The following is a 13,389-nucleotide window of genomic DNA, read 5'->3' as shown; positions in this document are numbered from 1 at the left end:
AGTGGAAACATGTTACCCGACTCACATTTGTTGTGACATTGGGTTGACATTTGTGTCAGCATACACAGTCATCCACATCTACTACATCTACATCTACATACATACTCCGCAATCCACCATATGGTGCGTGTCGTAGGGTACCTCGTACCACAACTAGCATCTTCTCCCTGTTCCAATCCCAAACAGAACGGGGGAAAAATGACTGCCTATATGCCTCTGTACGAGCCCCAATCTCTCTTATGTTATCTTTGTGGTCTTTCTGCGAAATGTAAGTTGGCGGCAGTAAGTTGACAGCCTCAAATGCTGGTTCTCTAAATTTCCCCAGTAGCGATTCACGAAAAGAACGCCTCCTTTCCTCTAGAGACTTCCACCCGAGTTCCTGAAGCATTTCCATAACACTCGCGTGAGGATCAAACCTACCAGTAACAAATCTAGCAGCCCGCCTCTGAATTGCTTCTATGTCCTCCTTCAATCCGATCTGATAGGGATCCCAAATGCTCGAGCAGTACTCAAGAATAGGTCGCATTAGTGTTTTATAAGCGGTCTCCTTTACAGATGAACCACATCTTCCCAAAATTCTACCAATGAACCGAAGACAACTATCCGCCGTCCCCACAACTGCCATTACGTGCTTGTCCCACTTCATATCGCTCTGCAATGTTACGCCCAAATATTTAATCGAAGTGACTGTGTCAAGCACTACACTACTAATGGAGTATTCAAACACTACGGGAGTCTTTTTCCTATTCATCTGCATTAATTTACATTTATCTATATTTAGAGTTAGCTGCCATTCTTTACACCAATCACAAATCCTGTCCAAGTCCTCTTGTATCCTCCTACAGTCACTCAAAGACGACACCTTCCTGTACACCACAGCATCATCAGCAAACAGCCACACATTGCTATCCACCCTATCCTAAAGACCATTTATGTAGATAGAAAACAACAGCGGACCTACCACACTTCCCTGGGGCACTCCAGATGATACCCTCACCTCCGATGAACACTCACCATTGAGGACAACGTACTAGGTTCTATTACTTCAGAAGTCTTCAAGCCACTCACATACTTGGGAACCAATCCCATATGCTCGGACCTTAGTTAGGATTCTGCAGTGGGGCACTGAGTCAAACACTTTCCGGAAGTCAAGGAATATGGCATCCGTCTGATACCTTCCATCCATGGTTCACAAAATATCATGTGAAAAAAGGGCGAGTTGCGTTTTGCAGGAGCAATGCTTTCTAAAGCCGTGCTGATGCATGGACAGCAGCTTCTCTATCTCAAAGAAATTCATTATATTCGAACTGAGAATATGTCCGAGAATCCTGCAACAAACTGGATATTGGTGTGTAATTTTGAGGATCCGTCCTTCTACCTTTCTTATATGCAGGCGTCACCTGCGCTTTTTTCCAGTCTAGGTGTGTGACTGCTTGAAACAGGCATTGTACCCTGGACTTGGGCCGACTGGGACTGTGTTATGCTATGGAGGACATTCACCAGGACTCTGTGGAACTTGTGGTAGTAATTGGAAGCACCATGACTGTTGTGGACCATTTGAGTATTATAACCCACCACCTGCATCACTTCATGGTTGTTGTCTTCCATAATGGCACTGGCCTATTCCAGTGTTATAACTGTGTGTGATACAACGCCACCAGCATTGTGCTATAGTGGCTTGAAGAGCGTGACACTGAACTCATTGCTGTCTTGACTGCCATATTTGCCTGCTGAGAAGACATCTGGGGCATTATTGGGCACCAGGTCCGTACTCACAAATATGAAATTAACTGTGTTACTTTTGGCATATAACTTGTGAATTATATCTTTGGTCACTGTACATACTTCACCACCACTGCAACGTCTCCTGTGCTAGGTGCTACATCATTCCGTGAACCAACTTTTACAAAATGATACTAATCTTTTCTGTGACAAATTACCATTTAATGACAGTTGCTACACATGTAAGAATATTTCATTTATACGTTATTTACAGGTTGTAACGTACAAAGCTTGTCTTGACATTCAGTATAAGTCATCCAAGACTGTCAGACGAACTCTCTAGACTCACTGCAACTATAATGACAAAGCCAATGTCATAACCCACTCTTGCATGACCCACAGTGCACTTCCTAGGTGGGACAATGGTAGTATGGGGCAAACTTCCAAGCAGCAAGTGCTGCAACACACAGACAAACTGCCCCCGTCTCAGTGACTGGCAGATACACTGCGTCCATTCCAACTGGTGAACTTGCACGTCAGAAATACAAAAATTCTCCCCACATTATACTAATTGAAATAGCATACTTAACAAAAACAAAGAAATACTCACAAAGGTCACGATTGACATTCGTCGGTCAGAGAAATGTAGTGTACTCCATCACTTCCTTTGAAGGAATATGTTACACTTCAAACCACGGACCCAGAATTTGAGGGAACTGCGTGACCTGTCTGTCGACATATGGTGCTGTGTGTTTTCAGAAACCTTAGATAGTTTCATTCGAAATGTGGACCAATATACAGTTGATCAGGTGGTCATAATGTTTTAGTTTATCAGTGTAGGTGTGAATACAGCAAAACACATAAATAAAATTACATAAGCTGCAATGTATTGCAGCTTTCTCTTTTTTAACTTTTCTTTGTGATTCTTATGTGAAATGTACGTTGATGGCTCCAGAATCATTCTGCAGCTGGCCTCAAATTCTGACTCCCTAAATTTCCTCAATACTGACCCACAATAAATCCATTGTCTTGCCTCGAGGGATTCCCATTTGAGTTCACGAAACATCTCTGTAATTCTAGAATGCTGATTGAACCCTACCAGTAGCAAGACTACAGGCTGTGTCAAGCAGCACACAACTAATGCTGTATTTGAATGTTAGAGAATTGTTTTTCCTACTGATCCGCATTAACTTAAATTTTTCTACATTTAGAGCAAGCTGCCATTCATCAAACCAATTAAAAATTATGTCTTAAGTCACTCAACGATGAAACATGCATAAATTGCTGCCTAAGGACCAAACACCATTATAATAAATAATTTCCTTTGTGTCCAAGTGGTTATTATTTACCTACTCCAAAGGCACGTTTCTTTCCTTTCTAAGAATATTCTGTCCATCTTCAACAGTGATCAACAGAACATTCAGTAGAACACTCCAGACGAAAGTACTGACAAACTGTCTTTTCTTTATTTAACTACTTCTCCAGTAACAGCTGTCTTCTGTCACTGAAAGCATGTTTTACAGTCACAATTTTTTTTGTCTTGTTTCAGTGCTATGTCTATTGTCTTCTTTAATTACAGTACCTACATAACATGATTAGTCAACATCATCTTTTTTAATTGTTTCAAATTTGATGTCTGAATGCACTTCTTGTTTTTTTATTTACTTACTACCATAATTGTTTAAAAAAAATACTTCAGGAAGACTAAAAAGTGGCAGATGTGATGCCCTCTTTGTGATGTTTTTGCAATTTATTGCATTGTGCACATTACTGTTTTGTGAAAGCCATTATGTGCTCAGTTTCATAGTTTGATTTGTACCTTTAACACTGGTGTAAAACAGCTTTGGATTTTTTTTAAAGATGTCACGTGCTTGTTTACAGAGTGACGATGTACCTGTTACACGTAAATGCTATCCCGCAATGCGACACGTGGAGGGTGACCTGGTGTGCCCGCATGACTGCATCCTCCTCAAGTCTGGACCAAGGAAGCTGGACCTCCCATTTGTTGCAAAGGTTGCTGCCCTGTGGGAGAACCCAGATGATGGTAAGCTAACGTTTTTGAGTGATTAGTGTAAAACGTGCATAGTTTTCTCAGGTCAATGCCATCGTCTGACATTGTTTCCGAAGATTTCTAGCATAGTGAATGCTGGGATGAAGAAAATACTTTTCTTTACCTTCTCCTCATGCTCCTCCTATTTGGTATCTGTTCCCATGTTACCCCAGACTTCCAAAGCTATGCTTTCCTTTACATATGTTTTTAATTGTTTTTACTGGTAACTTCTCAGGATACATTATTTGTAGATGCTCAGTCTGCATTCTCTTATGTTCTTTTAATGTTTCTTGTACCACGTAATCTAACGTTCAATAGAATGTAGTTCAGTGAAAAGTGAAACTGAAGTGGCAGCAGGAAGATATAGGCACAGATCAATTTTGGTCATTGCCAATGCAATGTTCCCCTTTCAGTGTATGTATGTCCAGGTTTATTGTTGTTGTTCTCTTGAATTCTGAACCACTGCACCTGTAATTAAACTTTATTTGGAGTGCACTGGTGCAGTCTGATGGACTTCATTACTGTGGCGGTTGTGCTTGTGTTGAAATCTGAAACTTTTCACCAAATTTCAACTTCCTTCAAAGGAATACGAAGTAATTATTCACTTAATCACTCGCTATATTATATCACAATGTACAGAAGCTTCTTGTATTACACCATTACAAAACAAGTAATAAGATTTTTATGAACACCATGAGATCTCACACTTGAATGAACATTAAATCATGGTAACTGAATTTTTCTGTTCTGCTGTGACATTATTTCACACATTCATGGTGCATGCTTTTACTCAGTAGTGCACTGTGCTACTCCAAACACCGGCACCAACTCACGGATGCTAAACAGAGGCGACACAGAATGAAATTTCACTCTACAGTGGAGGGTGCACTGATATGAAACTTCCTGGTAGATTAAAACTGTGTGCTGGACTGAGTCTAGAACACAGGAACTTCGTCTTTCGTGGGCAAGTGTTCTACCAACTGATTTCATTCTAGAAACATCCCCCAGGCTGTGGCTAAGCCGTGTCTCCACAGTATCCTTTTTTTTTTAACCTGCCAGGAAATTTCAAAGCCCACACAGCTCTTTACATATTGAACACGTGACAGAAACCTCCAAACAGTAGCCGTCATTCATCGGCAAGATAGACGTGGGGTTAACATCTCTCCGCTGGAAAAAAGAAGGAAGATTAGAGTTTAACATTCTGTCGACAGCATGGTCATTCGAGGTGGAGCATGAGCTTCGATTATGAAAGAATGGGGAAGGTCATTAGCCATTCCCTTTTCTCAGGAACCATACTTGGATTTGCCCAGAGTGTTTTTGGGAAATCATGGAATACCTAAAACTGGATGGCAAGTTGCAGAACTGGATTATTGTCCTCCCAGTTGTAAGTCCAGTGTGCTGACCACTGTATCACCTCACTCAGTCACATTGGTTGAATGATATGTTACATGAAACTGGGTGTAGCATAAGATCTACATCTACATACATACTCCACAAGCCACCACACAGTGCATGGCAGAGAGTACCCTGTACAACAGCTATTCATTTCATCACTTGTTCCACTCACAAACAGGGAAAAGTGGCGGACTACAAGCTTTCTTACAAGCCCTAATTTGTCATATCTGTTCTTTGTGGTTCATATGCGAAATGTACATTGGTGGCAGAAGAATCATTGTGCAGTAGACCTCATATTCTGGTTCTCTAAATTTCCTCAATACTACCTCGCAAAAAGAAAGCCATCTCCTCTCCAGGGATTCCCATTTGAGTTCACAAAGCTTTTCCATAATATTTGCATGTTGATTGAACTTACTGGTAATAAATCAAGCAGCACTGAACTGCTTCACTGTCTTCCTTTTATCTGACTCATTGGGATCTCAAACACTCGAGCCATACTCGAGAATGGGTCAAACTAGTATTTTGTATGCCACTTCTTTTATGGATGAGCTAAGCTTCCCTAAAATTATCTTATTAAAACCACGTCAACCATCCACTCTGGCTCCCATCAACCTGATGGGTTCACTACATTTTTAATTACTTTGCTGTATTACGCCTCAATATTTAATTGAATATAATAGAGGGAAACATTCCACGTGGGAAAAATATATGTAAAAACACAGATGATGTGACTTACCGAACGAAAGTGCTGGCAGGTCGATAGACACACAAACAAACACAAACATACACATGAAATTCAAGCTTTCGCAACAAACTGTTGCCTCATCAGGAAAGAGGGAAGGAGAGGGAAAGACGAAAGGATGTAGGTTTTAAGGGAGAGGGTAGGGAGTCATTCCAATCCCGGGAGCGGAAAGACTTACCTTAGGGGGAAAGAAGGGGTATACACTCGCGCACACACACACACACACACACACACACACACACACACACACACACAGACACAAGCAGTGGAGAGCCCTGTAAGTCCAGCTGTTGCTAATCTTCTAATGGAATTTTGTGAACAGCAGACACTGCAGTCAGCCAATAAAAGTCTTCTGAAGTGGTGTATATATGCGGATGGCACTTTTGTGATATGGAATCACTGTGAAGAGGAATTGAATGGTTTTGGTACATTTAAGTAGTATTCATCCAAAGATACAATTTGTTATGGACACTGAGTGTAATGGACAGCTTAATTTTTGGAATGTTTCAGTAATTAAAGGGACAGATGGGACTTATCACAAGGATTATAGGAAAGATACATATACAGATTGTTACCTCCATAAGGATTCAAACCATCATCCGAGGCAGAGGAGAGATGTTATTAAAACATTGGTGCACAGGGCTAATAATATCTGCGAGCCAGTGTATTTGAAAGAGAAACTTAAAATTTTTGAAACAGCTTTTAAGAAAAATGGATATGATTACAGTGAGATAGATCGAGCACTCCATCCCATAAAAACAGTGTCTGGGAACGTGCAACAACAACAATTGACTGGAAAAGTTTTCATTCCGTGTATCCACAATATTACGGACCATATTGGGAAAGTTCTGGCCAAGTTGCGAATTGAAAAAATCTTCTAACCTACCAAGAAGATCAGTGAATGTCTAAAATCGGTGAAAGACACACAAAACCGTTCTGCAGTATGTGGGGTGTATAAAATTCTATGTAGGTGTGGTAAGGAGGCTGTAGAGATTTATAAACACCACAATAATTTTAACAGAAAAGAAGGTGGCTTAAAGTTACATAAGATATGGCGGTAGACTTTGTACCAGTGTTGTGACATTTGATTAATGTTGATCAAGAGTTTGGCATTAGTCAGGTATAGTTTCACCATCAACAGCACATGATGAGTGGTGGTACCCTCTATGTGCTCTATATAAACGCGACCTCAACGGCCCAGCAGCCATTTGTTGACTCACCTCGGAAGATTTTCCCTGCAGTTGGCAACGAAACATCAAGAGGAAGAATCGCTGCTGTTCGACAGTGGCCTCTTAGCCCAGAAGTTTTAATTAATGAAGATGTCATCTGTGAAAACCTAAACATTATGACCTGTTGTGAGGTGATCATGGAGTTGTTCAGCATACCCCTTAGACACTACAGATCTCATTCCTAATGACCGACAGTGAAGGGAAGCTCCCCTTAAGGTCACAGAAATTAAAGAAAAACAGTGAATGATGGCTTCTTAAATAAAAATTAGTAGGGATGGACCAATTATGCATGAAAGTATGGGTATAATACCTCATACACGCATGTTAACGAAGGAATTCATCAGAGAACAAAAAGAAACTAGTGGTCACTACAGCAATTTTGTTTATTTTCATAAGACATCAAACAAAATGATTTACTCACTGTATCAAGCATATAAACACTTAGTAAGTGGGCAGTTAGGAAATATGATCTATGGCCTTGGCACAGGTGAGTGGACACAAGAAGGCATAAGATGAAACTATATCACGGATACAGCCAATGACGGCAAAAATCTTCAGTGATTTGAAGAAAGACAAGGACAAACACCATTACTTTCACTGAAATGCATGTCGAATGCAACTGGCTGCTTATGATTGTTAAATCTGTGCAATGAAACTGTGATGCAAATCAGCTTCATGTCCTCCTTGCCTCAGAGGCTGCACCGGTGACACATGCTGTGATGGGGCGGTAAATAATAAAGAAGAAATGAGGTTGCATCATTTTCACACGAAATGTGCATAGACAAATGTTGGTTAAAAATGTTATTGCAAAATTTTGACTCTCGGGTAAGTCTCAGGGGATGACTCCCACACTTGGTGCATTAGTACACTTCCACACCTGTGCCTTTATTATAGTTTTTGAATTAATTATTCACTCAGACATAAGTACAGTTAATGTTAGGGAACAAGAATTAGGCAATTATTATACTAAAATCAATTTTTCATGACACAGTTCAATCACCATTTATTGGCGTTGTTCTTTTTTTTTCACACAATGAAATTAGCACTGGTGAGACGGTTTACAGTTTTTCTTTAATAATAATTTGACTCCGAGCCCTCAATAGCAGTAATGTAGGCTGCTATAAACGAAAATTACTCAATCAGTTCGAACAGAACCACAAGTCCCATTGTCCTCTTTGTTCTAACAGTTTTGACGTGAAATCACAGTTCGCCACATGTTCACTTACGACGATGTATGCCTCGTAAATCGTACAAATAATTGTAGCACTTCCACTTCAACGAATATATGCTTGCACATTTGCACTATTAAACAATACTCTTTGTCGAAATAAATCTGCGCGAAAAAGAATTCTCAAACGACCGCATGGGCCACCCTCAAGTGGGGCTTGCTCGCCACCCAATAGTGCAAAGTCGCAAGATGCCAAATCTGACGAGTATGGTGGGTGGGGTACAACCGCCATGTTGTTTTTCCAAAAAGGTGAGCAAGGACATGTGACAGGGCACCTAGTCGTGATTAGCACCAGTGAGTTCCCTTGATGCCAAAGTCCAGGCCGTCGCTGCCACACGTTTTCACGGAGCCGTCGCAAAACATCTCAGTAGTATGTGGCATTCACTGTTTGGTTGGGTGGGATGAATTTTTTGTGCGCAATTCCCTTTATATATGGGACGATTGTTGCTTTGTCTCTGGGTCATAACCGTAAATCCAGCACTCGTCACCGGTGGTAATCTGTGACAAGAAGGTTGGATCATCAGATGCGGTATGACGAAGGTCCGTGCACACTTCAACATGCTGTGCCTTCTGACCGGCAGTCAAGATCCTGGGCACAAATTTTGCGGCGACACAATGCGTGCCCAATTCATCAGTCAACATTCGTTGATATGTCCCATAACCAATACCCACTTCATCTGCAAGGTCTTGAATGGTTCGACATTGATCTGCACGAACCAATTGTTGAAGTTTGGCAACAGTGTCTAGCTTTGTGCGGCTCACGGGCCTTCCAGTGTGAGCATCATCTTCGACGTCTGTACAGCTGGTCCTGACCTGAGCATGCCACTCAAACACACGCGTACAGCTCGTGCTCTGTTCCCCGAACACTTGTTGAATCATTGCAATGGTCTCTGTCGCACTTTTCCCAAGATTCGCACAGAATTTGAAACACATACACTGTTCTGTTCGCGAATCCATTGTAAAATCGCCACACACCAAACACAGAGTATTATAGAAATCACTGTGGACACGCAACACATCCTCCCAGCCGAATGCCACTCCACACACTGACTCATCAGATACGCAGCTCTCGCCAGCTAGCCGTGCAAAGATCTACTACTCCTACTTTCCAGGTGGCAGCACCAGTCCCGAAAATTTTGGATCCCACCTCGTAGTGTCTGCGGTTTTCATGCAGTGTTAAAGAACTAACTGCGCTAACTACTGGAATCTGCATATTACTCTATAAAGACGGGTTACCTGACAGTCTTTTGCGTTAACTGCCATGTAACAGTGTGACCATTCGTGTTGCCTTTCAACACCTCCTGTTAGTTTTATTTTATACAAGTCCTACATACTCGAGCAATATTATAAGATATCTCGCACAGCTACTTCATAATCAGTATTCTTTTTAGAGTGACTCCATTTTCCTGATATCCTACCAGTGAACAAAAAGTCTGACACCTGCTTCCTATGTGATCATTCCATTTCACACCCCCTCAAATTGTTGTACACAGTTGACTGATTCCATTTGTGTCTCATATTGTTGACCTGATTGTTGGAAAAGTCATTAGTGCTTGAGTGATGCTCTAGTCTGTCACTGCAGACTCGTCTGACATGATGTAGCAACACTCAGGAATTGGCAACACCGTAAAAATGGAAACAAAACAGGGTGTCCGCTTTTCAGGATTTCGCCCTTTTTTAGGGCAAAACTTCTTATACGAGGGTGGTTTGAAAAGCCCTCGTAATCACCACGAGAGGTCAGCTCTAGCACAATAAGTTTTTCACGTAATATTCATTGGACTTCTGACTGTAAACACGTGCCACATTCTGTGCCTGGAAGAGAGCTGTGACAGCAACATGGCTCTGTAGTTCTCATGTAGTGATTTGTGAAGATGGAAAAAATCGAGATCTGAGCAGTGATTAAGTACTTCATAAAGAAAGATATGAAAGCAAAGGATATTCGTGCCAATTTCCAGAATACACTTGGGGACTCTGCTCCTTCATATTCAACTGTTGCCAAGTAGACAAATGAATTTAAATTTGGTCAGGAGAGCTTAGATGATGATCCACACAGTGATCGGCCAAGATGTGTCACTACTCCAGAAATCATTACAAAAATGCACAAAATGGTCACGGAGGGCCACCAATTGAAAGTGCCCACGATTGCCAGCTGCCATCTGAAAGGATATATCACATTTTAACTGAAGAATTAGAAGCAAAAAAAATATCTGGAAGATGGGTGCCACGGCTCTTGATGCTGGATCGGAAACACATGCTGTTGCCATGGCAAAATTACACGAACTAAGGTATGAATTGTTGCCACACCCACCTTATTCACCTGATATGGCTCCATCAGACATTCATCTCTTCACGAAACTGAACTTTTTCTTGGTGGGTGAAGATTCACTTCGAACAAAGAATTGATAGCCGGAATTGACAACTATTTTGCAGGCCTGGAGGAAACTTATTTTTGAGATGGGATCAAGGCATTGGAACATTGTTGGACCAAGTGCATTAATCTACAGGGAGACTACATTGAAAAATAAAAAAAAAAATGTTTCAGTGATGTAAATACTATTTTCTATTCCGTTCCGAGAACTTTTCAAACCACCCTCGTGTTATGTGCGATTTAGGGCTGTTTTGCTTTGACAGGGGTTTAGGGAAATTGGTAAAATCGGATTTAAGGTGCCAACGTATTATTTACAGTAGGCACCACTCGACATATTACTTTACTCTATGACACCATTGACCTATTAAGGGGATTCTCTCAAGCTATTATTGAATGAAGTCTGTCTGATTTTAGCTTCCTATGTTAACTGTGCAATTGTTATTGTCAGTCGTGAACTTAGTCGTATTACACCAACAGTAATCACATGGAAAGGTGACCGATTACACCTATTGTGTAGAAGTGAAATCTCCAAGTAGCACAAAATCTCGAGAAACAGTCAGTGAAAGATATGTTTAGCCATTTGCATTTTTTTGGTGAGAGAAACCAACATACATAAAGCAGACAATGAATTGAGACATCCAGTTCTCACGAAAGTCAAGCATTTTGGGATTGAAGGGGACGAAGAAATAAAGGAAACTGCCAGCTGAAATTTATTGGAATAAGGTACTAAGCTTGAAACATCACTGTGACAATTTTATTTATGATAGCATCAATGTAGTCATTTCCCTTTTACTAACAGTCCCTTCTTCAGATATTGAAGTGGAAAGATTGTTCAGTCTTCCCAAAAATGTAAAAAGAGACAGACGAAATAGACTTAACAAGAAAAACCTTAACAAGTAGGTTCGTACAAGACTTGGAATGCTAGAAAACTATTGCTCGGTACAAGAACCCAACAGTGTCATGTTAAGTGCAGCAAAAGGGTGTAGAAAATAATATTTGGTTCTGTTATTACAATTACATGGCCTGAATCTAGGGATTTTTAAGATTTTGTAGGATATTTTAGGGATGATTCTGAAAGAATCTATGGTAAAACCAATATTGTAAAATAAATTCCTTCTTCGATGTAGCAGAACTCAGTAGGAGGTACTGTAACTGTCTCTGACAGCGACACGCAGCCGTCACAGCTGCTGGAGCCATCACCACTGGTGGTGCCGCGATCTGGAGCTGCCACCGTATGTGGAACTCTGGGAAGAGACAGCACACCCAGACCACACGTTTTGTCAACAGGCTGGGTCCCGTGACCACCGAGCGACTATATCTGTGCATCTACAGCTCGGAGCGTGTAGTGGAGTGTGTGCTCACTTACGTGGGTCTTTCATTTCATCAGCTGCTATTAGTTGACTGCCTTGGCTTCGACTGTGGACTATACGCAAATTCTATTTTTGGCCAGCTACATTCTATTTGTGCAGCTGCAAACTTAAGTGTGTTTATATTGATTGAGTGCATCTATTGTGTCAGTGTGTTTCGCCAAATAAGTTGTGCTCATAATTGCTGACTTCAACATAAAGCTTGTTCGAAAGATTAAACACTGTACTGTTTGCAAGACTGTCATAAATATTCTTCAGAACAAATTTCTGTGGGTGTAAGGGGTCTTTTGTGTATATATGTGTTGGTACGGGATTGTAAACACCGAATTTTATGCTCACCCACTGCTGGTCTCCAATGGAGCAGAAAGCATATACCCCCTCTTCTACATTGCGCTTATTTTTGTTGGATCTTCTACATCTTTTCTATTATTCCAACCTGGAAAGCATCTGACACTGAAGAGAAATACTATAAAATTGGCCAAACAGGTGTTGTGTAAGCCACTTCTTTCATGAGTGAATGACATTACATTAAGATTTTTCATGTGGATCTCAACCATGCATCTGTTATCCCAGCTATTTGTTTTATGTGGTCATTCCACTTTAAGCTGCTCTAGACGGTTATTCCTAGTTATTTTACAGTAGCTACTGTTTACAGCGATTTGTCATCAGCGGTGTAATTATACAGTAGTTGCTTTTTCACTTACTTACGCACAATACCACATTCAGGATCAACTGCCAGCCCCTGACCCAGTTGCTGATCCTCTCCATGTATTCGTACAATTTGCTGCAGTCTTTATGGCATTGATACCTTCTTATAGATAACTGCATGATCTGCAAACAGACTCACAGAGCTGTCATTGTTATTCACTAAAGTGTGGTCAACTGAAAAGCTTATAAGTATGTTGCAGGGTAGGCTGTTGTGAGAAATAATTCTTAAGAAAAAATTTGACATGTTGCAACATTTCCATTTTAGTTTGCACTGAATTTAGCCAATCAGGTTATCATGTGCACCAGGTACGATTAGTGTCAGTTGTTGTCATAGTGTAGATGACAGCGCGAGAGACTGCTCAGCCCTTGTCTTGTGTTCAGTCTTTTCTCCTGTCCCATGTCCAATTTTTGAATTGCTCTCTTGTTTGGTTGAGTAAACCAAAAGTAGTACACATTTGGTGATGCCCTCTCTGGCGGGCCACTTGAATTTGTGTGCATGGTGCCCATATTGGCTAGCTTCAGTGCTAATTAACTCAGAAATGGCACAGTGTGCAAAATTTTTTTCTTAACATTTCTTTCT

General features: G+C 40.9%; 1 protein-coding gene across 1 annotated transcript in view; it reads left to right on the top strand.

The window, feature by feature from the left end:
• Positions 1-13,389, top strand: part of LOC126424613 (basic proline-rich protein-like) — a 147,872-nt gene that overhangs the window by 112,087 nt on the left and 22,396 nt on the right. The window contains exon 7 of the mRNA XM_050087351.1: positions 3,604-3,766. Within this exon, the coding sequence (XP_049943308.1) occupies positions 3,604-3,766 (163 nt within the window). The remainder of the gene's footprint in view (positions 1-3,603; positions 3,767-13,389) is intronic.

The sequence above is a fragment of the Schistocerca serialis genome, chromosome 10 (genome assembly GCF_023864345.2).
Source record: "Schistocerca serialis cubense isolate TAMUIC-IGC-003099 chromosome 10, iqSchSeri2.2, whole genome shotgun sequence".
NCBI lineage: Eukaryota > Metazoa > Arthropoda > Insecta > Orthoptera > Acrididae > Schistocerca > Schistocerca serialis.
The sequence above is the reverse complement of the archived record's forward strand: the minus strand, read 5'-3'. Positions and strand labels throughout refer to the sequence as shown.